The 26249-nt window shown below is 33.2% G+C and overlaps 4 protein-coding genes across 10 annotated transcripts; 1 reads left to right on the forward strand and 3 right to left on the reverse strand.

The window, feature by feature from the left end:
* Positions 1-2911: 2911 nt before the first annotated feature.
* On the reverse strand, positions 2912-3766 carry LOC18605381 (21 kDa protein-like). Its single transcript, XM_018117576.2, has one exon. It carries the CDS (start codon positions 3679-3681, stop codon positions 3091-3093), a length of 591 nt encoding a protein of 196 aa, XP_017973065.2. The 5' UTR covers positions 3682-3766; the 3' UTR covers positions 2912-3090.
* Positions 3767-6556: 2790 nt separating this feature from the next.
* On the reverse strand, positions 6557-8757 carry OTP70 (Tetratricopeptide repeat (TPR)-like superfamily protein). The gene has a single exon (XM_018117471.2). It carries the CDS (start codon positions 8536-8538, stop codon positions 6970-6972), a length of 1569 nt encoding a protein of 522 aa, XP_017972960.2. The 5' UTR covers positions 8539-8757; the 3' UTR covers positions 6557-6969.
* Positions 7904-13071, reverse strand: LOC108660430 (P-loop containing nucleoside triphosphate hydrolases superfamily protein). 6 transcript variants are annotated; one of them, XM_018117553.2, is made up of 9 exons: positions 12751-13071; positions 12556-12609; positions 11652-11700; positions 10775-10892; positions 10500-10656; positions 10173-10253; positions 9987-10094; positions 9798-9863; positions 7904-8042 (listed from the first exon to the last, which is right to left on the reverse strand). In XM_018117553.2, the coding sequence occupies exons 1-9, from the start codon at positions 12820-12822 to the stop codon at positions 8028-8030; spliced, it is 720 nt and encodes a 239-aa protein (XP_017973042.2). In that variant the 5' UTR covers positions 12823-13071; the 3' UTR covers positions 7904-8027. The 6 variants fall into 6 exon arrangements, with proteins under 6 accessions (XP_017973042.2, XP_017973044.2, XP_017973038.2 ...); XM_018117555.2 differs by lacking the exon at positions 7904-8042 and adding an exon at positions 8897-9290 and having other exon boundaries at positions 12751-13070; XM_018117549.2 differs by lacking the exon at positions 7904-8042 and adding an exon at positions 8897-9287 and having other exon boundaries at positions 12751-13069.
* Positions 13072-22204: 9133 nt separating this feature from the next.
* On the forward strand, positions 22205-24485 carry LOC18605383 (MYB-like transcription factor ODO1). 2 transcript variants are annotated; one of them, XR_016025208.1, is made up of 3 exons: positions 22205-22529; positions 23266-24018; positions 24198-24485. XR_016025208.1 is itself a non-coding variant. In XM_007038363.3 (2 exons), exons 1-2 carry the CDS (start codon positions 22267-22269, stop codon positions 23816-23818), a joined length of 816 nt encoding a protein of 271 aa, XP_007038425.3. In that variant the 5' UTR covers positions 22205-22266; the 3' UTR covers positions 23819-24028. The 2 variants fall into 2 exon arrangements, 1 of the variants encoding a protein (XP_007038425.3); XM_007038363.3 differs by lacking the exon at positions 24198-24485 and having other exon boundaries at positions 23266-24028.
* Positions 24486-26249: the final 1764 nt, after the last annotated feature.

The raw sequence follows: 26249 nt of genomic DNA on the forward strand, positions 1-26249 counted from the left end.
ATGTTTTTACTTACTGAATTTTTTTCGTCACATGATTGTCATGTGTACAATGATGATGGGTGCCCATCCTTTGGACTTTGGTAGGGATGGAGAGCAAAGAACAGCAGAATAAATTCTTTTTAATTCTTAGTTCCTACCTTGGCTTTAACTTTTGCCTAAGTTTGGGAAATTTAGCAAAAAGCTGAACAACTCACATGTCCGACGTATGATGAGGGGCCCCATTTGCCAGCCAGCCTTCCCCATCCAGACCGGTCGTCTGCTGCTCTTTACCAATCCTTTTTCAGCCTTCCCATTTTTGTCCAACATCTTTAAAACTACAACTGTTATTAATTTTCAGGAAAAAAAACGAAATTAACAAGTTTTCTTTTTCACTCAATAAAGTTAGCCGTATATATAAAGAGCAAAAGAAGCATCAATTGTTTAAGTTGTACTAATTAACTTCTAACACAAGAAAATGTTTCAATTTTTTTTAATCAAATATAATCTCTTTCATTAAAGACCTGCTCAAGGCAGACACAAGTAAACTACTACAAAGGTATAGAAGCAAAGCGTAAGCACCCTTTCATCCGTGGTGCAAAAGAGTATCAGCACAAACCAACACAAATACCAAAAAAGGCTGATGCTAAATAAACTGCTAAGCTTTTCAAAGTTGAAAAGTATAAAATTAAAAGATGCTAATAAAGAAGCTACCACCATGTTGAGAATATAGTCTCTCTGGAAAATATTTCAATTCTAGTTTAAATCGTGTGGGGTAATAAACAATAGTGTCGGTCCTCATGGTCCAGACTTAATTGGGAGCATTCAATGCTTTGGGTGACGAATTGCTGCCGTGGTTTTCTGAATTGCTTGCATTAGAAAGAAAAAACTTACCCAAAGCGCTTAAGAATCCACCTACAGAAAATTTGGTCCTAGCTTGGCAAACTTAGTTGATTTTTTTTCCCGCAACATATACTGATCAGTTTGAACTTTCTCTTCAGAAGAGAGAAATTCTACAAACCATTACCCGGTTTCCTAGTAATCACGTGATTTTATTAGAGTCCAGGGTACTCAAAAAAGGATATAGGATTAACTCTTGTGAAATGATTTTGTCATAACTAAAAAGGTAAATCTTATCAGATAACTTAATAGCACCCTTTTAATGTGTTATTATTAAAAATATTTCAAATTAAATATAGAACTTAGTGTTTGTTTGGTTGATTTTTTTTTAATTTATTTACTTTTTAAAAGCAGAAGTTAAACCAAAAGATTTTTGAAAAGCTCTTACTAAAAACAACATTTTTAAAAAGTACAAAATTAAAAAAAAAAAAGCTTAAGTGCATGTTTGGTTTAGCTTTTTTTCAGCTTATCTACTTCTTAAAAGTAAAAGTCAGGTCAAACATGATTTTGTGAGAAGCTTTAAAAAAAAATAACTTTTTTTTTAAGAACAAAATTTTAAAAAAAAAACTTTAAAAAAAAGCTCCAAGGAAGAGCTTTTTCTTCTCTTCTTTTAAAAATATAAGAGAATTTTTATTTTTGTTTCAAAAATATCCTTATTTATTAAAAATAATTACAATATTACCTTTTCAAAAAAAAATACCTTCTATAATAATTTTAACAAAAATTATAACTTATAAAAAAAATTTATAAAAAAAAATTTACCAAACAACTTTAGTTTAATTTTAAAAACTATTATTTTTCATAAGAGCTTTATAATAGTTTTTAAGTTAGAAAAAAGTCAGGCCAAACAGGCATAGAAAAACTCCAAAAAATAACTTTCTTTTTAAAAAAAAAAGTCAATTTTTCAAAAAATTCTTCATTCTCTCAATCAACCTCCCTCTCTCTCTCTCTCTCTCTCTCTCTCTCTCTCTCTCTCTCCAAATCATCCTTCCAAAGCAAATTGCAATCTCCTTTTCTCTACCTCTCTCTGAAAAAAATTACTAAGAAATGAACAAAAGACTCAACAACAAACTAGAAAAATTTAAAATTTTTTTGTTCTTACAAAGATTAAAAGAAAAGAAGATTTAAAATTTAAAGCTGCATGTAGATACTATTTGAAAGTTTTGTCCATTCTTCACATTCTAATGTCAAATATATCGTTTCATTTTTGCTATTCTTTCTTGAAAAATTGAAGCATTATGATCTGATTGCTTGTTATATCAACAAAAATATAATATTATTACTACTATCTAAGTTTGAAAGTTATTCTGTTTTTTTATGAATTTATTTGATTTTAACAACTGAAATCATATATAAACTCGAAACAGATTTATTCTGTTTTAATTTATTAGGTGATTGAAGATAAATAATTTTAATCAAAATTAAAACTTAAATAATTTATTTTACTAAACAGCGTATCAAACAAGTTTAATTTAATTTTAAAAATTATTATTTTTCATAAGAACTTCATAACAGTTTTTAAACTAAAACAAAAAACAAACTTTTAATTGTGAATGTAATGATTACATAAGTTTTTAGATTAATTGTATTGTAACCTTAATTAATGCTCGTAAGTCATTCTCTAACAAACATCTTAATTCCCAGCGAAGAAAATGCTCACTACTATATGTACGAGAAATGCTAATCATCTAAACGATGTAATGTGAATGGGTACACTCAATATTGAATATATTAGATAATAATTACATGTGAGGTTAGGAAATGCAAAAAGTTGTAATAAAAATGGTGAATGGATGTTAGGAAGTATCTTAATTAAGACCTATATATGTAATATGGTCTTAGTAGTTATTTACATAGATAATGTGGACAGACACTTTTCTTGACGTTTATGGTCCTTCAATCTGTCCGTAAATCACGGTGATTAGCGTGAAAAATCCCTTGATTCAAGGCTACAGAGAGTAAGAGTAGTTATTTAGCATGTGTACCAGAAGAAAAAAAGAAAGAGAAAGTAGCTCAAAGTCTAAGCAGCATCCAATAAAGTAAGGAGGACACGATCTGTTTGCATTCCACTTGCTAAGAAAAGCTTTCATGTACATCAAAAAGGATTCAGAACCAAACCAGATGATTAAACTGACAAAAAGCTAGCCTCCAAAGAAAACCACGACCAGTCGACCACTTGTTTGACTTTTCTGCAACCGCAACACAATTGGTTGATCACTGCTTTGAGGCAAATTGGTTAACCAACGACAAAGCATTGCTGGTGACCTGAGCGACATTCATGACACGGGCTCTAATGGAGGCCTTGACCTTACCATCCAAGCCCTGGCTTGCGAACCCATCAACGCAGGTGCTCTCGTCGGTTAGTGCGGCACTCACCCAGGTCTCCACATTGCTAACGTGCCACAAGAAGTCTTGACCCTTGGCTTGACCCATGTGCTTGAGCTCTTGCACTGATTTGCTGAGCCTGTCCACGCTATCGCTCATCTCCTCAATGCAATCTTTGATTGCCTCGTATTCCCTCTTCTCAAGTCCCTTGAATTTCTTCATCTTGGACACGAATGCCTCGGTGGACTGAGCCCTGGCTAGGCTCACATTCAGGGCCGTCTGAGCCAACTGCCGTGGGCTCTGCTGGATTGAAGGGGCAAATGCTGCAAGAGACTGCACGCAGAGTGCTGGATATTTGGTGGCACTGCATGAGGCCTTGATGAAATTTGAGGCACGAGAGCTTGCAGCCGCTGGAGATGTGGCCTGACAAGCCATGTACAGAAGGGAAAGCAAGAGGAAAACAAGGGAGGTTCTTGCCATTTTTTTTTTTTCTTTAGCAGAGCTAAAAACGTGGAAACTTGAGAACTTGTGAGTAAGAGCAGCTTGGATAAAAAAATTCTGACATGGTTCTATATTTATAGAGGGTTTGATATAAACTTGACATTAATCTATGATGTCAAAGGACACTTTGCTTGTGGTCTAACGCGTGTAATCGGTGTTGGATTTTCAACTTTGCCAATAGCCAATAGGGGCAACCTTATTAAGCGTGTAATAAAGTTCGTGAGGTATTATTGTCCGTAAGATCTAAGCTCTACTCTTCATCTTCACATTGCATTAAATAAGAATTAAATACAGGCAGGTTCTACACCTATAGCTACCGACTTGGCTTAAATAAATACCGTACATTTTGTTTTAACGTTGCGAATTTCAGAAAATAATAAAAAAAAAGATATGGTGATTGGTGAATGGGTGGGGTTTCTGATATAAGGATATGTCCCTAAAGTGGGGCCTAAATACTCTACAACTTGTGATGCCAACCATGTGGCACATGAATATGTTTTCGGCAAATTCAAAGTAATTAATTCAGAATTTCAACTACAAGCTTCAGCAATTTTTTTGATCCCTTCCCTCCCCCTTCATTTTCGGTATTAGCATTGTCACACTCACACACAGGCTCCAGGGCCTAGGACGTTGATTTTATTCATCAAAAATTTGACTTGGAAACGTCGTAGTTTGATAGATTTGGTAGAGGTAACCCCTACCAAGCATCTATTTACCAGCAACGATGACTGTTGATTGAAAAGAAAACTGGGTTTTGAAAATCATAAAAGGAGAGTGAAACGTACATAGGCCAAACAAAAGGCAGTCAATAAAGAAGTGTGAAAGCCAAAAGTAAACTTTGCGAAAAGCCGAAAATCAGTATGAAAAGGCTAATTAGGCATGAAGAGCTGAAGTGATCAGAAAAGGAGGTGCAGAGTTTGTTGGCAAGAATAGGAAATGCAACGCATATTTGGCTTTAGTCTTGCTTTTCTTTTCTTTTTCTGGAAGCCTGATAATTTCACTGGCAGCAGTACCACCGCGGGCCATTAGGACGGAGATTGGAGCGCCATTCACGTGGAGTGGACATTTATTTTGTGACAGAGCTAGCGGACCCGTCCAGGATGACGTTACGCTGTTATACACGTACACACGCAAGAAAAACTTCATTAAAATCAAAGGACAAAGGAGAGACGGTTTCGGAGTAAATCTAAATTTTTGCAAATGGCTCAAAAGCATATGTTTTAATTAGTTTAGATACACAGTTATGCATGGATGCGAATCTTGATGGACAAAGAATATTAGCAATCTGGGTGGGGCCAACTCAATTTTGGTTCTTTTAAATCACCTGCCTTTGAATTTTGTGATCTTTTTAAAATCAAATTAGATCGGGTTCTAGTTAATATACATGTGTCTAGTTATTTTAATATTCCGATCGATATGAATTAAGTTATATACAAATAAGATCATTTTAAATTCGGATTACTCTAAATTTTGAATCGGGTTTAGATGATTTAGATTTAAAAAATTTAAAATTGGCATGCTCTTTTTGTTTTCTAATAAATTTAACTTATAAACGTGATTAATTATATCAATCTCACTTTTTCATAACATTATATTAACTTTTTTTAAAAAAATGTAAACCGTGCATAGCTAATATATCATATGGATTAAATAAATTTTTTTCATATATTGTTTAAGATTAATACCTCTAGATACTAATGATATTAAAAATAAAAATTGTATTTTTAATTGAAAAATCTTATATATAAGGATTTTTTTATTTTTCACAATAATAAAGGATATAAAACTTTGTGTCTAATTAATAAATAAAAATAGATAATTTCTTTTAGAAATTTTTTTATAATATTAAGTACCTATATAAAAGAGACAAAACAATGTAGTTTTAGGCTTTTTAGCCTTTTATTTATACTATTAAGATATTTTAGTAGTTATCTTTGCATATTTAGTTTGGCAACATTATTATCATTGTTCACGTTGAACAATGATATTTAATTTTACTTATTAAATGTTTTGTACATATAAACATGTTTGAATATTTTTTATTCCAATTGTTTGCATTTCATACTTAATTCATATTAAATTGAATTTTGATTAAATTATTTCGAATTTAAATTATTTTAAATCGTGTTAAATTGAATATTAAATTACTTTACTTTCGACTTATTTAGAATTTGAGTTATCTCAATTCGAGTTCTACATAGATAATTTTACTATATTATCAAACTATAATCAAGTTGCATGACTTGAGATAAGTCTCTACTAATTAATAAAAACATGCCAAATAAAAAAGGTATCTAGAATAAGGGGAAGAAAAATTCTGTATGCTCAAGGCGACAGCTTCCCTATCAAGCAAGGACAAATAACAGCTAATTCCGACATGTTGTCCATGCATAATTCACTAACTTGTCAGCTTGAATGGTCAAAACAAACTAAATATATGGTCTAAATAAATGAGGCACGTTCAAGAATTCACGTAAGGGGAAGACGTCTGCTTCAACGAATGAAATAAAAGATAAGTGTTTGATGCAAGCTGACTTGTAGTTTTCAAAAGATCAAATAAGACAAAGACATGATGAATATCGAAAAGATCTGTTTTCAGACATGGCTGCTTAAGTCAAGGCAGGCGTAACTGCAGACAAATTATATTAAAATAAAAAATAATTGCTCATCTTTACTCAAATTACAGATGAATGTCATATTTTAAAGATCCATTAAAATGGTGATTGAGATCTCGATTGCCAAATACAAAAAAAATTAAACTTCACTTACACTTTTTATAATTTTAATTTTTCTCACATAATAGGGTGTTTTTTTATGAAACATATAAAAAGTTTTTGCAAAAAAAGATAGTAACTTTAAAAAAAGTACTTATTTTCCTTTTCTTTTCTTTTTTTTACCATAAAGTTATTTTTAAGTACATACTTACATATCGTTTTGAATATTAACACTCTAAGGTAACATAACTGAAGTTTCTTTGTAAAACCACATCCTCCCTGACTTGCCTAGAGCTTTCTGGTTCCTCTTATATATGTTGGTGCTCTGGACGGAGTCCTCCCCAGCATTGCAGAAGTCAGAGGTAGATAGCTGCAAGCTCTCTGTAATCTCATCCATACGACATGATTTGCTTGAATTTTAAATTAAATTCATGTGCAGATGGCAGCGTCAAAAACTAAAGCCATCTCCTAAAAGCTTTACCAATCGACTTCTTGACGTAAACTTCAGCTTGATTTATCAGTATCAGACACAACTTTGTAATGGCGAAAAAGTCTACAATCCTCTGTCCAACATCATTTTTCTTACCCTTTCCACATCCTCCAACCTACCTGCATTGCTATAAATCTTCTTCAAGAGCTCAAAATTATGCTCATTATCTGGCTCTAGCTCAAAAAGATTTTGAGCAGCAATCTCTCCTACATCTATATGTCCATGAACAGAACAGGCATGAAGCAATGCTCCCCACACGGTTGGCCCGGCCTCAAACTCCATCCTCTCCACTATCAAGGTAAAAGCCTCATCGATCAGCCCTGCTCTCCCGTAAAGATTTACCATACAAGCATAGTGCTCCATTATCGGATTTATGGCATACTTCTTTCTCATTAACGAAAACAACTGCTCCCCATCCCTAACAAAACCTAAGTGAGCACAAGCAGATAGTATTGCCACAAACGTGATACTATCAGGCAGAGTACCACCACTCACCATTTGTTCGAAGTACACCAGAGCTTCTGGGCGTTTAGAATGACCAGAGATTATTGAATTCCACGACACAACATCCGGCTCAGGCATCCGGTGAAACAACCAACTTGCTCGATCTAACTTCCCATGATTAGAATATACAACAATTAAAGCATTGACAACAGACAAGTTCCACTCATTTCCTCGCCTAAGAATCCACCCGTGAATCTGCAGCGCAATCTTCAATGACCAAACACCAGACAGAATTGTCGACAGAGCAACAGGGTCAGGCTCATATCCCTCTCGAATCATCCCACGGAAAACCTCCAATGCCTCAACTAATAACCCGTGACGAATATAACCCGTCAACATAGAATTCCACGAGACGGTATCCTTACAAGCAATGTTATCAAAAACCCGCCTAGCCTTAACAATGTCACCACATTTTGCATACATATCAATAAGAGCATTGAGCACAAACCCATCATTCCCGAAACCCTTACGCACCACATCACGGTGAACCGCTTCCCCAATTTGAATCAACCCAATTCCCGCGCAAGCCTTCAACGCGCGAGGGAACGTGTACCGATCAGGTTCAACACCCTCTTCCTCCATTTGAAAGTAAAGTGCCAAGGCATCTTCATATTGTCCTAATTCCGCGTATCCTGAGATAAGAGAATTCCATGGAAAAGCCGATTCGTTACGTTTAGACATCTCATCGAACACTTGGTGGGCACTTTCGATGTGTCCACAGGATGCGTACAACCTCAGAAGTTTCGAAGAAATGCCTGTGTTTTTACGTAATAGGGTTTTGGGTACAAGATTGTGGATTTTAATGCCCTGGTCAATGGATTTCAACTGGTAACATGTTTCTAACAGGGAAGAGAATATTTCGGAAGTGATGTTCATGCCGTTTTTGACTGAGGCTTCGAGGTCTTTAACGACAGCGTCCAGGGCCTGGAGTTTGGTTTGGGTGAAGGGTTTGTGGTTGATTAAAAGTGGGGTTGGGGATGATTTTCGGAACGGGAGGGCAGTACTTTTGCTCTGGTGAATCTGTTTTCGTTTTAGCTGTTTCTGTTTTTCGCTTTTCTTGCTTTTGGAAGAGCAGCTGAGAGTCCATGAAACAAAGTGGAAGCTCGGTGGTTGCAAGAGGGCAACCATTGTTAGAGAAAGAAGAGCGGACAAAAATGGAGGAACTGATCAGGAAGTTTGAATAATATTTAATGGGCTTTATAGGAAGTTCGAAGAACTAAACTAGATGAGCCCATTAGACTTCAAAAAAAAATATGAACCCGAAATTTCCATTTATGTTAAAATTCTCAAGGACTGACAAGGCTTTAACCATTTTGAACTTTAGGAACTCAACATTCAACCCAGCAATCAAAGGACATCTTTGAGACCAAGTACGATGCATTTTCCAAGACTATCACAAGAAAACATATAGAAGAGTGGGAGATTATGCACTTGAACGGCTGAATCTCATATATTTTCATGTTATTTAAGTGCTCAAGCCACTTGATTTCAGAATGAATAAAAGCTTTAAGAAATAAACTGTATTAACGGGATTAGGAGCTTTCCGATAGCACAGTCCTTATTCGAAATAAAGTTCTCATAACTATCAGAGTATTTCCTTTTCCCTAGCAGGCAATTGGAAAATAAAAAGCATCTGTCTTCCTTACTGTTCTACATATAATGGTGCCAAATTTAATCAAATTATTCTCCTCGCATTGTAAATAGACAGTTGAGCTACAACATTGCACAATTTTCCCGCAGGTGAGGTGACCTATGTACATGCAGCATCGAGTCCAAAAGGCAGTAAACAGGATTAGGAAAATGAAGAACTAATCTCAACTCCGATTAGCTTTTCCCCAACTAGATTTCCTCAATTCTTTTGCTGAGACTTCCTGATCCTACTAGAAATTTTGAAGGTCAGCTGACCTCCAGCCATCTTTAGTCAAAACATGGAAAGATAAAAGGGATTGTCCTATATTTGTGATATTATTGTTTCATAAAACTTATTATTCAGTAACCTGCTGCAAGAAAAGAAAAAATCACTATAAAAGTCATACCTACTATTATTATATTGGTACACAGTATGGACATTACAATGGCAGGACACTGATTTTTTTCACCAGTACTTTCGCTTCTTAAGCTCATGTAAAATTAGTGGGGCAAAGATGTCCAACTGGGTATTGAAAAGGATGAAGTCTCATTTTCTTACAAGTGAAAACATATTCAAAAAAGTCACAAGAAGAATAACCTTACTAGTTCTAGGCAAGAAACATATAAGAAAGATACCAAAAAGGTTTAGCATAAAGTCTAACTAAAACAATCACTTACTAAAATGAGCATGATTCAAAAATGTAATCAACAATTCAGCACTGCTAGATATAGAGGATGATTGTGCTCACAGAACATACCTCAGAGGCAGTAAACACTGGGAGGACTTGTTCAAAAATTTCATCCACTGTTCCTACAGCATTTATCTGCATGCATTTGCTTCAGTTACTACAACCAATATAGAAGTTTGGATCTGTATGCTATGTAAGCAACCATTGATTAGAAAGGGATAACATAAAGCCCCAGAAAGAGACAACAGTTAGATATACCGTATAAAGTTTTCCTCTCTGAGAGTAGTAGTTAATGACTGGAAGATTTAATGCCTCAAAAACTTTAAGGCGTTTTCTAACTGTATCTATGTTGTCATCAACTCGGCCCTGTGAAAGGAAAATTCCAAGTTTTCAATAATGGTTTTCACAAGATTCAACTTATGGCAGAAAATTATCAATATTTACCTGATTACGATTCAGCACCCGTTTCACCATCTCTTCTTCTGGACAATCAAAGAAAAGTACAATATTGGGCTCTGCTCCAATCTGCAAGTTCCATAAAGAAAGTTAAGTTAACAATAATATAAATATTGCTTCAAATAAATAGCCTTTTTCCTTCTAATATTTCCACCTATCTCAAAACTCTTCGCTAATGAGTTTCTTCAACCATACAAGCCCAACAAATTTAGGTCACACATAACTAACGACAAAGTTTGGCAGGCAAACAGTCAATTTTTTTCCAGTTATCACATAAGAAACTGCTTAAAAAATGACAAAAACCAAGAGGCTCACAATTCGTTCAAATGCTATTCGGTTCTCCTCACTTCGTGGGAAACCATCAATGAGAAACTTGTGATTGTCATTTGATTCCATCTCCTTCTGTATCAGTTTGACTGTCACTTCCGAAGGGACAATTCTTCCTTCTTTAATCGTGTTAAGAATCATGGCACTGAAATCAAAGTTATATCATCAGAGGACATGCATTACAATAGTTCACTTAATAATGATATGATCTGTTTTTGATAGAGCAATAATATGATTTGTCAACAATGAAGGGAAATTATTACCCATCCGCACTGTTAGAAGTTATTTCCTGCCTTAATAAATCTCCTGCACTCAAATGTGTGAACCCAAAGGTCTCCACAATCTTTATACATTGCGTACCTTTCCCACTACCAGGACCACCTGTAAATTGAAAGGCACAGGAAACAGATCTGATTAAATGTAAGCTTCACAAGTACAAGCCAAAACAATGTTTACTTAAACACTTCAAAAAAGCAGCATCACACATAGTTCATCAAAGCATATTGGGGTCATAAGTTGCTTCAATATGAAGGTAGGGTGCAAAAAGCCATCCAAACAAGCATAAAGAATCTAGGTTTCCACATTGCTATTTCGTTTAATGTTCAATACCATGTTTGGATTGTAATAAAGGATAAAATGTTTGATATATGAAAAGGTATATAGCTAGTATGCCTACTAGTATATCATTGGATAACCTCAAGAACATTTTGCATATTAACCATACAATAAAAGGTCAAGTGACATATAAAATTGTTAACCTATTCATATTACGATTTTGTTATATGGATCATGTAACCTATTATGTTTTATGCCACTTAAAAAGCCAAAAGGTACAAGCTAGGTCAGAGTGCAACCTATCCTTTTGTTCAGCAAAGAATGACGTATACCAGATGTGTAGTAGGCAGCTTAATTCTGCCTTGCTCTCCAAAAAAGAATTTAATAATAAATACAATAAAATATGTAAAAGAGAAACACCTTAAGGAAACATGAGGTTTAACTTTGTGCAGAACTTCCCAAGCTCAAAGAATAAGAGTTCTAAAACCACAACATGAATCACAGGGCATAAAAGTGAATTTGCATGAGAGGATACAAAGTAAGCACAGGATGTATTTAGCCATTCTAGCAATGCACAAGTGTTACCTAGGACAAATGTTATGAATGGAGTTTTCTCTTTGGATACACCTTTTGCCTGCATTCAGATAATGAACCAGCAAGAAGAAATCATTCTTATGAATATTTCATGGAAAATATACTTTTGTTTAAAGCAAGTGGAATTTATTGTAAAACTAAGAAAAGGAACTAACATTAAAAAAAAAAAGTCAAAATTCACCAAACAAACAATCTACACTAGCAACATGGATTCACGTGGAAATAACTGAACAATTTCAAATTCTGGGAGAGAAAAGATTGGTAAGCCAAATAATTGCTAAATTCTTGTTATTTACACTTGATCCCAAAACTCAGAAGAAGTCAGGTTTAAACTACTCATGTCATACAAAAACTAATCAGATTGATACATGACTAATGACAGCAAACATTTTAAATGCTTACGGAGCCATCTATCACATTTCTGCCCAATTCGTTCAACTCAAAGAAGGCCTCTTAAAGTGAGTTGCAAACTATAAAAAATCTAAATTGCCCCTCCTCCGAGCGACCAAACCCACAGCAAAAAGGAAAAGGAAATGGAATATTTCACTCAGAGTTGCAAGATACTTAAATGTATCCCAAGCATAACAGTTGGAAACACATAATTAAGAGTGGTCCGAAAAACTTAGCCTCAAAAAGCAGCACCTATCAATTTATCTTATAAGCAGAACCATTTATCAAGAAAATGACAAAAAAACAAACATATGAATCCGTTAACACCTAAATAAATGGGCTTTTTCTAACTTTTATTCAACTTCTTCATACTATAATAATCCAATCAAAGTAGATAAGTAGAAAATGAACATTTTACCACGAAATCAGTCTCAAGTTTCAACCTATGCAACACGAGCTCCAATGCAACAAGACATGATCATCACTTTGACAATTTAAACAATACCTGTTGGGCGATCCCTGTCGTTAATGATTCCCATATGGTCAACCTGCATGCGGCCTATATAAAAAAAAAAAACCGACTGTCAAAAGTCATGAATAATCAAACTGTAGAAGAAAAACAACAACATATACCGAATCAAAACTGATTTTTTTTTAAAAGAAAAATTGAAACGGGAGTAGAGGAGGAAGAGAGACAGACAGGAACCTGGCCATGAAAGGACGAATTCGAAGATGAGATCAAGGAAGAAAGCGAAGCCACGCGCCTCCACATCTCTCTCAGACTTCTCTATTCTTTAGCTCCTCCTCTCAATACTATCAGTCTCGTCTCAAAAATCTGTCCTGTTCCTATGGGAAATCTGGCGAGGATGGCTTGGTTTCCGTTATGAGTGAGACATTACGTCGAACAAGTAAGTCGCTCCCATGTGTTCTGTCCGTAAGTAGAGGATGCAAGGATGCTGACCCGTAACAGTAGTGACGTCAGCTGTGCTGCTGTGGGTCCCAATCAACTTCTCTTCCCTTCACGATGCGTTGTACCCTTTTTTTTTTTTTAACGTCAAAAGGATTTTAGATTACTATATTAAATATTAATAGGTTTACGAAAATTGATATTCATTAATAGGTTTTTTGAAATTATTACATTTTAAAGCTCAAATCACTTTCCAATATCAAACTTAAAGAGGTTTAATGATTCTTCTACCATTTATAGCTAAAAAGAGAAATTAGGAAATTTAAGATTACTATATTACTCTGACGAAATATTTCCAGCTGGCATGCTAAGAATTAGCATCAGAATTTGATGACCAGTCATCAACGTGTCCTATGTGTGAGGCTCACGTTTTTGGGTATTGATTGTAAATCCTTTTATTTTCTCAATTGAAATATTCATTCATGCAAAAAGCACACATCATCAATATAAAATACTACGGCTCTTGATGGATTCTGGAGTGAGCAATCTGTACAACACAACCATCTTAATCACGAAACCAACGTTTCAAAACCTATTCATCACAATAGAGAAATTTAATCATTATAATAAGAAAAGAAAAATATGGGTTGAGGGACGAAGAAGAGGATGGAATAAAAACAGAGGGAATCCTCCTTTGTATTAATGAATTGGGCCAGGCAGGTCCATGATTGGTTTTAACGTCAGTCCTTGGGACTAGAGGGGTCCAATTTTTGTCTTTTGTCCTCTAGGCTTAGGTTGGGGCATTATCAGGGGACTGAGACCCAAGTTTTAGTGTGGCCTAACTCTAAAATCCAGGTCTAATCCAGAAACAGGGACATGGCTAGGGGCTGCTCCAGAAAATATTGATGAACACAAAAGTTTTCTCAAGCAAAAATGGAAAATTTTGATTTTGGCACCTATAAAATTTATAAGAAGGCCACTCCCTTGTCAAATTTTGTGATTGATACGGTAAACTTTATTACTATTTGTTGTATTCTATTTTTAAGAAAAACTATATATTCTTATGACTTTTACTTATATTCAATTCTTTCATATGCAGCACATGATTTATAATGTTTCATATTTATATTTTTTTTATACTTTTTATGCAATTAATTACTATCTATTGTACTTTTATTTGAATTATAAATAAGTATATATTATTTTTACCTCGATTGCCAAAATTAAAATTCTGATTTCACCTTTGACTGACAATTAGCTAGAACAAAGTATTGGACAAAAGCATGTGATAAATTGCTCATTTTGGAAGTGGGAGAAAATTTAATTAAATGCATTAAAATGAACATGTTGTTACCAATCTCAAGTTGACAAGTATTGGATTAGACCATTGACAAATCCTCGCCTGTAAAATCCCCTAACAGGAACATCTCTCTACTTGTACCTTTTAGCGTTGCGTACAAGTTAACAAGTCTGACACTGTCCATCTCAATATAATATGTACAAAAATTTTGGTAAAATTCAAACAGTTATAAAGTGTAACAAGACAACATTCTAAACCTAAAACTAGCTTTAATACTAAGATTAACTTGGAATAAGGTTCACACTGCCGACATATATTAAGATTAATTCCATGATTATAAAAATAGGGTTATTATGCTTTGTATCCCATGTTGATAAACAAGCAATATCTCGTAATTGTAATGATTAAATTGCAGCTGATATGAACTTAAAATTTAACATTTCAAATATATATGACATAATATCTAAAAAAAATTTTAATTATTTTTAAAATTTTATATAAATATTTATTCTTTTGTTATGTTTAATAAAATTTTTATATTTTTATTTTAAATCAAATAATTTTTTTATAATTAAAAATTGATTAACTATTAATCAAAATTTCACTTGTCATTTTATATTTAAATTTTTTTAAATAAAAGTACAAAGTATTGATTAAATGTAACAAAAAATAAAAATTTATTTAAATTTTCTTAAATAATTTAAGAAATTTTTCAAGTATTATGTCAATATATATTTTAAACTTAAAAGCAAATTAGGGGAATTGGAATAAAAAACAATAATTAAATTTAAAACTTGTTCAACCTTAATAGTTAATTATTTAATATTTGAGATTAGAACATCAAACTTGAGTATTTGAAGACATTTAAATGCTTTAACTTAAAAATGATAAATATCATTATACTAATTGTCATTACTTCATGGTTGATCTTATGAATTAACTTTGCCCTGACCTGATCGTCGGAAAAGGGGGTGTCCAGTCGACATATGTGTCAACCGCTCCACCCAAAAGCTCCTGTTTACTTCATTTTAGCATCTAATCATGCCCAAAACCAAAAGTCAAGGAAATGAAAGGAAGTTTATGGTTTAATCATTCACCATCAATCAAACCACAGCCAAAAAAATCCATTATGAATCTGTTATATACGCGTTTTTGTTTCTGGGGGTTGATTTACAATCGCAAAAACTGTCGACCGAGGGCCAAAGGCAGCCCCAACTGCACCTAGCTAGCTTGTTCGATCGCTGTGTACTGTGCCATGCAAAGGGGCGCCCGGCTGCTCATTAGATGGCAAACATGCTTTGCTGCCTCAACGCTTAAAGGTTGTGTCAAAGGTGGACTAACTCAAAACCTCCCCCCACCACTGATAGACCGACGGCATTTAATTATATGCTCTTTTCAATTTAACCTGCTTTTAGATTAATTATTAATCTTTTCTCTCCCCAAAGAAGTTGTTATGACTTGAAGTGCTTAATTAGGGTTGGTCATTAGGTTTAATTTATATAATAATAATAATAATATGACGATCCCACTACTCAGACATGACATCATTAATTAATTAAATAAGCATAATTTGTTGTTTTAAGTTGTTTGGTATTAGGCACATGTCAAGAACAGTCCATTGGTTAGAAAGTAAAGAGAAAGGAAAAAAAAAGGTGATAAAAAGAAGAGCAAGACATAGTCAACCAAACTATTTGTAGATAGATTCTTTTTTTTGTCTTTCTATGAAGGGATGGGGGTTGGGGTTCGGTTGAAGTTACGTTTGTTTTATTCATCCGTAGTACAAATATATTTCCATGGCTATAGTTCAAAGTATTATTTACTATTTTGCTAGAGTTAAAATGCAATTGCTCTGTCTACCAAACAAACATAATATCATGAAATTCCGTATTATTAAATTTATAAATTATTATTGTGTACATTATTAGTGAACCTTTTAAATTTTATAAACGAAATTAGAATATTACCACTTAATTTTTCATTTATCATATTAATTTTTTTAATTATTTAAAATATACTCTAACGGGATGTGAGACCATTTTTCTATTTCCATTCGTGAAATTTAAAAACTTTACCATCGATGTATTGAATAATTTTTTTTAAATTCATAATCTTTTATATCTTTTGAAATAAATTAATATATAGGGTTAAAAATAGTTTTGATTCGATTTAGGGGGAGAAAAAACTCATTTGAAACGAGAATAAGCTGAGAGAGTTCTCTCGTGGATACAAGTCAAAAAAAAATTGATTGATTGTGGATACGTTTGTCCATATGCATGGTAGTATGCATGTTTTGCAGACGTTGTTGGAAATTTTGGATTATATACATTATTTTCTACCTAGGTATAGCTGCCTCAATGTTAAAGTGTTATGCCTTGGTTTGGTGAGGTGAGGTCAGTATCTTCAAATCACCACGAGGGCAAAACTCAAAAGTCCTCAACAGACAAAACATAAGCTGAAAGCGAGAATGTATTCAATCAAATCCTTTCAGGTGGACCATTCAACCAATTGTGTTGGATCTCTTATTTCAATTTTTGCGTAATTAATAACTTTTTTGCTTTAATTGTGGCCTGTTACCATTATTAATATTCGCATTACTCTAGTTGCTTTAATCACCTGGCTTTAGGACTGCCACCTCTTACAAGGGAAGGGGTGCATCAAAGGACAAGTGTCACGGTTCGTAAATCCATGATTAGTTCAATTCGTATGGATTGTCGAATCAATCCACATGCAGATATCCATCAACTGTCCTCTTGACAATTAAGTAAAGTATTCTAAGACAATTAGAATACTTTTCAAAAATAAAGTCTTCTTTATTGATTACTTGCTCATCAAAGATGTATGTTTTTAGGACTTTACTTTTTTTGTACTCAAAAAAAGTCTAAATTAGATACATTCATATTTACTTTTACTTACACACCAAGTTTAAGTCAAGTAAATTATTATAAATAGCACCCTTTATGAGTCATTGTAAGGTAATCAGATCAAGTTTTCAGAATCAAGCAATATATTTTGTGCTTAGATCTTAAGTACTTTGTTTTTCTTGTATTGGAACAATAATACTTATTTATTTTCCTCAATTTCTTTCTTCATTTTCATTTACTTTATGTTTCTGCTTCGATCATTAATAAACCTCGTTTAAGCTTGCATAATCTTACGAACATGAGACTACAGCGCTGCACGGAACTTGACTAAAGTTTCGAGTCCATGACAGTCGGTATCAGAGTCATGCTTTCCAGAGCTAGGTATCACATGGTTTGAAGATTAAGAGAGAGAATGACATCAATTGGTGACCAGACCACATATCGCATGAACGCCTTGGCTCAAGATAGTACAAGCATTGCAAATAGGAAAACTACGCACACATATGTTGCGAAGCGTTACGAGTCTGAGGACATCTTGCAAGTACTAGATAACTGCATATCTCGTCGTGATACGGTTATTAATCATGAGGTGTGGAGCAACTTCGAACAAGTCGAAGATAGCGTCGAGCAGTTGGGGTCCAATAATGATGAGCTTCTCAATGGATGGCACAACATAATGGATTCGTTAATTCACCATAATGTGGCGCTAGATGAATTGATGGCAAACAAGTACTGGGAAGATGTGTTCCATGACTTCTTTATGGGGTAAAGGAGATTTGATTCACTGAGTTTTGACACTACTTACATATCAAGCTTAAATTCTATGTGTGTCGTAAACGGAGACACTGCACACATAGGAGTTGTATACTAGGATGACACTAGCAAACAGCGAGCCAATAATCCACACGACAAAATACATCCCAACTTGAAAGTATTCTCGAGACAGTTAGAGAAAAACTGCCTCAAACACACCCACGACGCTTGCGGGGAACCTGATGAAAACTTGTGGTGGAAAGAAACCACAAGGCAATGAGGACGTTGCCTAAATCAAGGGAGAATGTCACGATCCGCAGATCCGTGACTAGTCCAGCCCGTATGGACTCTAGATTAGAAATTTTCATATTTACTTTTACTTGTACACCAAGTTTAAGTCAAGTAAGTTATTATAAATACCACTTTTAGGAGTTATTGTAAAGCAATCAAATCAAGTTTATCAAATCAAACAATTTACTTTGTGCTTAGATCTTAGGTGCTTTGTTTTTCCTTCATTGGAACAATAATATTTATTTATTCTCCTCAATCTCTTTTTTCATATTCACTTACTTTAGGTTTCTGTGCCGATCGTCAATAAACCTCATTTAGACTTGCGTAATTTTATGAACATAAAATTACAGCGTCGCACAGAACTTGGTTAAAATTTCAAACTAGTAACACAAGCCCCAAGTTTATATATATATATTGATTCACAATGACGGTACAAACGTTCGATAGAGTCTCATAAATGAGACAGACAAAAAACTCACAATGACATCTATCATGCGTCTAAGCTTTCAAAAACTCAATACATAAAAACCACCAGATTGGGAGTCAACTACAACAACCACCAGAAAAATAATCTCTCACCCTGAAACCCAGCAATAAATGACGTCACCAATGATCTAATGATTCCTCCTAATTGTGTACGTAGTCAAAGAGTATGATTATTACCTTTTAATTAGACCAATTAATTATTTTTTTTATCAAAGTATAATTTGAAGAAAATGGTATTACAATTCAGCTCTCTTCATATTAAGGAATACCCCACTTGTCATCGAATTAAATTTTAGGTACACATAGATTAATAAGTTAGTTGATGAAAGAGAAATGAAAAGGAAATTGGTAAAATTAGCATGCACATGAGTTAAAGGATTCCAATAGAAAACTTTAGAAAAAATTAGAAACATATGTTTAATTGTGTGCCATAATTTCTAAGCATAGTTTATGATGACACGAAAACATAGAGGTGAAGGGAGAGAATTTGAAATAAAAAAATTATGATATAATGTTTGAAAAAGTCCTTAAACTAGTAATATTTATAAAATTTATTAGTAATATTTGTTATTTGGAAAATAAGGTCAAAATATCGAGAGCAGTACTTGGCTTGAGGGAAAGTAATTATACAAAGTAGTATTGGTACTTGAGGGTTGAAGTCGAGATCATAGTAAACTAGTAATTGAATACCAAAGAGTATAAATAGAGAAAGCACGGAAAGAAATTTTGTCGATTCGTATAAGGATATGCAAGGCAGGTTTACAAGCTCTAGAAGTGGAGTTAAATAGTCAATAGAATTATATATGTATAATACTTAAAAAAATCTTAAATTATTTAAAAAATTAAACAAATTTTTATTTTTTGTTATATTTAATTAAATTTTTATATTTTTATTTTGATTCAAATAAACATTTATAACTAATTATTGACTAATTATCATTAGTTAAAATATTATTTATTATTTTATATTCATATTGTATTAACATGATATTGATAAATATCATATAATCATATTATTATATCAAGTTAATATATCATGTCATCATAATTATGATATGTAAATATATTATATCTTTATCAATTATGATATGTTAATATATCACGCAGTATAAAATAATAAATGATATTTTGACTAAGTCAATCATTAGTCATAAAGTTTTATTTGATTCAAAATAAAAATATAAAAACTTGATTGAACGTAATAAAAGTTTGAGGAACTATTATAATTTTTCTGAATAGTTTATGAATTTTTTTTTTATATTATGTCAATTATATATAATGATTGAAGAATAAGGTGTGCCATAAGATTATTATAGTATTGATTTTTAACGCTTTGGATATCACAAAATGTATGAGATGATATCACACGTAAAAAGGAATGAATTAAAAAAAATTAAAATTATAAAAAAAAAACCCTTTAATTGAGCTTGCATTAATATGTCAACAATGATGTCTAACTAATATCTATATTATGCAAAACCGTACCATTAACCTCAAGGTTAATCCACTTTATAGTGCATGCATATGTCAACTAATATAAACATGAGTGATTATAATCAATCAAATCATGAATCTGCAATATTATATCTTTATTTTGAACTCCTAAAAACATGAAAATAAATTCAACGAGAAAGTAGGAAAAAAACAGGGGAAATTGAGTAAAAACAAAAAAAAAAGAAAGCCAAGAAAATGAGAATAAAAAAAGCATTGTAATTTTATTTTGATCAAATTATATAATTAGTTTCATATATTCTATTAAAGTGGTGAATTTAATTCCTATACAAGAATTTATAAAAAATTAAGTTTTTATATTTTTTAAAATTGACAATGTCAATTAATAATTAACAATGTTAAAAATTTTTTGTTATCTAGACATAGTTGTTGACTATATTGACGTGGTATTTAATATGATAACGTAACATTGAATTTAGTAATGCAACATTTAAAAATAATACAATGATTAGATTGACCTTATAATTTCAAAAAATATAAAAATTTATTTTTTACAAATTATTATATAGATTATATTTATTATTTTAACAAAGTATAAAGATCAATTGTATAATTAGTTTTTATTTTAAAATATAATATAATATATGGATATATTGCCACGTCTGTCTACGGACAATTTTCATTTATAGGTATAGAAGTGTATAAAGTCAATAAAGTATGTAAATTTTGCTTGTTAAAAAAAGAAAAATGGAAAATCTTTTGGCAAAGGTTTGAAAGGAGGAGCAGTGCTGACGAAATAGGTGATGATATGCTGAAGTAAGAGAGATAAGGGAGAAAATAGAAGAGTTTGGACTGTTGCAGGGAAAAATGATAGTAATATATAAAAAAAAAAAGGAAAACTGATAATGCTTAGTTGTAAATATTGTAAACGTTGGGTCACTAATAAATAATAAAATGGGCAGCATACAATCCCGGGGCCCACACATCAAGTGGAGCCAAACACACGGGAACATATCATGTTTAGGTCCAAGGCTTCTTTCATTAACTCATGGTGGGTCCAAATATACTACAATCCTTCCCACACAATTCCCACCGATTACGCGCGTGAGTCCACGCTCTAAGCTATTGCTTCTATTCATTGGGGATTCTTCCTTTTTTATTTTAATTTTTTTAAAAAAAATTAACTTATCATAAATTAATAATCAAAATGAACATTTAAATGGTACATCATAGTAGAAAGAAAGAGATGGGAACCCTCATTTTTTTGTTGTAATCACAATGCAAGTAGCATGATTTTGTTCTTGGGATTTATTGTATTGTACACATGTTGTTTTTGTTATGGTTATTAGTTAATATTAATGATCTTTATTGCAAAATTATTGATAGAAGTAGTTTGATTTTCTTTTATTACCATGTAGGAGAAAAATATTATAAACTTAAACTAATACTTAAGAGGATAACTTTTAATCAATCCATTAAGATATGGACAATAAAAAAATTGGAACAAAGAATTTTTGACCATTGATTCACATAGTTATTAAAATATTCTTAAAACTAATGATCAACATATTATTTGTTTAAAGCAAACAAGTAAATGAAGCGGCCTAACTCACTTTTTTTTTTTTACTTTTACTATGAGCTTTCCTGCCCCATCTTGCTCCTCCATGGATCCCCATTTTCCACAAGAAAATCTAAAGCAAGACACTTGGGAATATAGATCAAACATGATGTGCTTATCCCTATTTCTATTAATTACTTTAAAAAGTTTAGAATTTCAATTAGATTTTAAGACTTGTAAGAAGTTTTTCAGTTCAATGCAAAAAATAGACAGATAAAGAAAGGAAATGATCATAATGTTGTTGTTAACCTATTGTTTCTGACTTTCCTAGAGGACCTACCAAAAGGAATCAATATTATCATTTGCCAAAATCCGAAGAAAGGTTGCCATGGGGTGATTTATTAGGCTTTGATTGCCAACGAATCGTAGGGGAGTGCCCCACACGCGCACAAGAAAAACGTGAGGGCTGCTGACACCTCCGGAATTAACATATGATTTACCCAAAAGAAAGTGAAATCACTCCTATATATAGGTGGGTGAGTGGGGCTTTTGGCATTGTCGGAGTTTAAATTGGTGTAACAACTGCTACTAGTACTAAGCTCAAAGTGATGGGTAGGCAGCCTTGTTGTGACAAGCTGGGCGTGAAGAAGGGGCCTTGGACAGCCGAGGAGGACAAAAAATTGGTCAATTTTATTCTCACTCACGGCCAATGTTGCTGGCGTGCCGTCCCCAAGCTCGCCGGCCTCCGCCGCTGCGGCAAGAGTTGTCGACTCCGCTGGACGAATTACCTTCGGCCGGACTTGAAGAGAGGCCTCCTCAATGAAGATGAAGAGCAGCTTGTTATTGATCTGCATGCCCGTCTTGGCAATAGGTTACAAAAAATTTGCCCTTTAACATTTTTCTAGTGATCATTACTATATACTAGTTAGTTGTATGTTCATCTGCATCATTTACTATTTTTTTTCCATATTGGTTTTGATAATTCTTGAAGACATCAACTTTACATTTACATAGCTTTACTAATTTGGTTGAGTTATTTCAACCTTGACTTCCTATTAGCAATACTAATTTTTAGTGGGGTCTTATATCTAATGATTGGATTTTAGCACTGCAGCCTCTACTGAAATGTGGCAAAGAAATGCATGCAGAGGAAATAACTTAAATAAAATAAAAACTTCATTTCTGAGAAAAAGCTTTCCATTTTCTTCCTCTGTATGGTCCTGTTCTTCCCCCTCTACTGGAATGATAAGAAACGTTTCAAAATAGAAGTGGCTGATAACTTGATATCATCCAATTTAACTCAAATGAAACCGAATCAAAGGTCTAGTTGAAGATACTTGTAGGAATTGTGATAGAACTGTAAGAGTTGACTTTGTAATTCATTTTCACTGCTATTTTAATTTCTCTGGGTATCTTGGTTGAAAATAATGCAGTTCTATTCTTAGTAGTTATAGAAAGAAAAATCATAAGAAATTGTATAATGGGTACAAGGAAATGTATTAAAAAGAATTCACATAAATAATGCTTATGTCTTAGAAGTATAGAGTTTGGAATGGAACTGCCATATTTTATTGTTAACATGATGTTTACGTTTTCATTTTCTTTAGATGGTCCAAAATTGCTGCAAGATTGCCCGGAAGAACTGATAACGAGATCAAGAATCACTGGAACACACATATCAAGAAAAAGCTTCTTAAGATGGGAATTGATCCTGTTACGCATGAGCCTCTGCAGAAGCCTGCAGCCACCGCACAAGATGCAACTTGCCAAGAAAATGACCAGCCAAATCTTGATCCTAATCAACTAGAGTTGCCGAAAAATTCTGGCCATGTCTCTCCTTCTACTGATGAATTTTGCACTCCAACCGAGAATTCCTCGACCGATGAATCGAGGTCATCATCAGAGTCTGGCAGTGATGATGACCCCTTGATGAACTTGATATGGTCGGAGTCATTTCTCAATGACTTGTCATGGAATTTCCCTGGCCCAGATTCCAGGGAAGAATACAGTGAACTTGGGTTTTCTTCATCATCGGAGGAAAACTCTTTGTCATGGTTGTTGGACTACCCAAACATTGGAGATGATCTTCATCAGAGCTTTGGAATTGGTGGCTTCAGTGAAATTGACATGAATTGCCTTGACATGGGTGGCAAGTACTAGCATGCATCTAATAGGAGTGCTTCTGTGCACTCATGTAAAAAAAAAAAGCTAAAACAAAAAGGGGCCATTAGGTCTTGTGAATGAACTCTTTAAGCTTAATTTCCAGTTAAATTATTTATCTCCAGTTAGGATCTTAGAAGAACAAGGGAAAAAAAAGGAAAAAAAAGTCATGATGCTCAAGAAGTTTATGCAAGTAAATGGTACTCTCAATTTTCCTTCTTTTTTTTTTCCATGTTCTTAAGATCCAAATAGGTAACTTTTTCAGTCGGGCACTGCCTTGATGGAAAAGATAATTGCGATCCAGACTAAGTGGGTGAGCTGTCACTTTGCCAAAAAAAAGTAAGGATAATCTGTAATCTCAACCCTTGTTTTTTTCCAGGGATGTTTGATGACGTGCCCTCTCAATTGGGCTTATGGGGATTTCAAATTTGCATTAGAGAATAGAAAGAGATGTGCTACCAAATGGCCACCCCACTCCCCCCCTGGAGCTGTGTGGTTGAAGCATGATGAGGGCACGTACGTATATATATATATATATATATATATATATGTATAGCATCTGCTGTAAAGAAACTTTATAGTGCTGCTATCTGCTATGTATACATCTTTTTGGTTGTTGGAAAATAAAACGTCTATAAATAGTGTATTCCCTTTTTCTTTTACATAATGAAGCTAAGTGTTTCCCTTGGTTTTTTCTCTTTAATAAGAGGATGTATTAAGGAGTTGAGAAGAAAAGGCTAAAACTTGTTAGGTGGGGTGGCTGCAATTGCTTGACCTAAATGATGTTGATGACTCGAAATTTTCCTTCATCTTCAAGAGCAAAAATTGGTTGGAGACTTCACTGGTTGTCCATGCCTGAGCTTGGCCTATATTGATCACGGTCAAAAGAGTGTCCCACATTTGACATTGTCTCTTGACTACCTTTGGGCGACTGATACCTACGTATTAGCGTCCAAACAAAGAAAATCAATACATTTTCCCACTATCTTGTCCAAATAGTTCCTTGAGTTAGCACTCTCATCTCTGCCTGCCATACTGACATAATAGTCTAATTCATTGAATATCATTTGGGTTTAATTCAAACTTAAAGCCACTAATTTAAAGACAAATGACAAAAAACACAAACTGGGGAAAATTAATTATCTAAACTTTGTTAATATTACTTGCTTTGACTTTATATATACATAGTTAGTTTAAAAGTTTTCTCAGTAAATATATATATAGAAAACATATTCATCAATATCATGAAGCTGTAATCACCATGGGACAAATCATCAACATCACCATCATAATTTAAGAAATTCTTCATCCTGAAATTAACGATGGCATTGAATCTTACTTACAAATTAACGGGACTTTTACTTAGAAAATCATCAATGATGTCATTAATCAATGTGGTTTCAACCTTCCAATAATGACATACATTGATAATAATAATAATAATAATAATAATAAAGTCGACCATGTGTACACTACCAAACTAAGCCTCCATCATCATCATTGCCAAGCTAGCTTGAAGTAGATAGATATTAATATTTAGACCCATTATTCCACTTGTTTTGGGTAGTTGCTTCTTTCAGTATATAAAGGGGAAGTTGGCCAAGACAAAAAGAAAATGTAAAAGAGAACTCTATTACCCAATGATTCTTAGTTCAAGAAAATCATGATTAATAAATTACAAATCACAATCTTGGCATGTCTCAATCCAAGAAGCCTATTGGCCTAGTTGTTAAGTAATATCTATTTGGGGATGTTGGATACCAGCACTCTAGACCTAAGAAATTCAAGGTGATTTTTAACATATAAACCAGCAACAGCTCACATCACTCTTAAGCAGTACTACCTAAAAGTATAAACAAAATATTAGTTGTAGTGTCACAAGCTACAAATGCTCATTGACCTTTGTGGAGGAAAACTAGTAATTTTTTATAATTAATTGGTTTCCTGGATCTAATAGACTTGGATATATATATATATATATGTAATAAAGTAAACAAGCAAGTTTGATTTATAACACCTAATATGAAGAACAAAGTCTTTTGCTGACTTGATTTTTCATTAGTGCAATAGACCAAATATAGGCAAGTTGTACAGTGAAATACTAGGAAAGAGGAATATAAACTGTGTGCTTGGTTTATGGCGACATCAAGAATCACAAAGTTTTTTTTTTTTTTTTATATTTAAGAAAGAAGAAATTTGAATTCTATTTTTAAGATAAGATGATCATGTATCAATCAATAAGTAAACAGTTGAGTATATCAATAATTATAAGATTATAATCAAGATATATCTGAATCTGATTATGGTTTGATAAAAAATAAAAATTACGTTGCCCCAGGGCCCTCCTTTAGTATGAAGTAGTTTATATGGGTAATTGAACAGAGAGATTGAGCCATTTGCCTTGTACTGAATATTGTACCAAAACGAACGT

Source organism: Theobroma cacao, chromosome 3, assembly GCF_053813885.1.
Source record: "Theobroma cacao isolate CCN51 chromosome 3, ASM5381388v1, whole genome shotgun sequence".
NCBI lineage: Eukaryota > Viridiplantae > Streptophyta > Magnoliopsida > Malvales > Malvaceae > Theobroma > Theobroma cacao.

Excerpts from the sequence above, each read along its gene's own strand:
- LOC18605381 (XM_018117576.2), bottom strand. The coding sequence starts at position 3,681 with ATGGCAAGAACCTCCCTTGTTTTCCTCTTGCTTTCCCTTCTGTACATG.
- OTP70 (XM_018117471.2), bottom strand. The coding sequence starts at position 8,538 with ATGGTTGCCCTCTTGCAACCACCGAGCTTCCACTTTGTTTCATGGACT.
- LOC108660430 (XM_018117549.2), bottom strand. The coding sequence starts at position 12,822 with ATGTGGAGGCGCGTGGCTTCGCTTTCTTCCTTGATCTCATCTTCGAAT. Across the intron at positions 11,701-12,555 it reads CGACAGGGATCGCCCAACAG|GCAAAAGGTGTATCCAAAGA; the intron begins GTATTGTTTAAA and ends ATCTGAATGCAG. Across the intron at positions 10,893-11,651 it reads ATTCATAACATTTGTCCTAG|GTGGTCCTGGTAGTGGGAAA; the intron begins GTAACACTTGTG and ends TTCAATTTACAG.
- LOC18605383 (XM_007038363.3), top strand. The coding sequence starts at position 22,267 with ATGGGTAGGCAGCCTTGTTGTGACAAGCTGGGCGTGAAGAAGGGGCCT. Across the intron at positions 22,530-23,265 it reads CATGCCCGTCTTGGCAATAG|ATGGTCCAAAATTGCTGCAA; the intron begins GTTACAAAAAAT and ends CATTTTCTTTAG.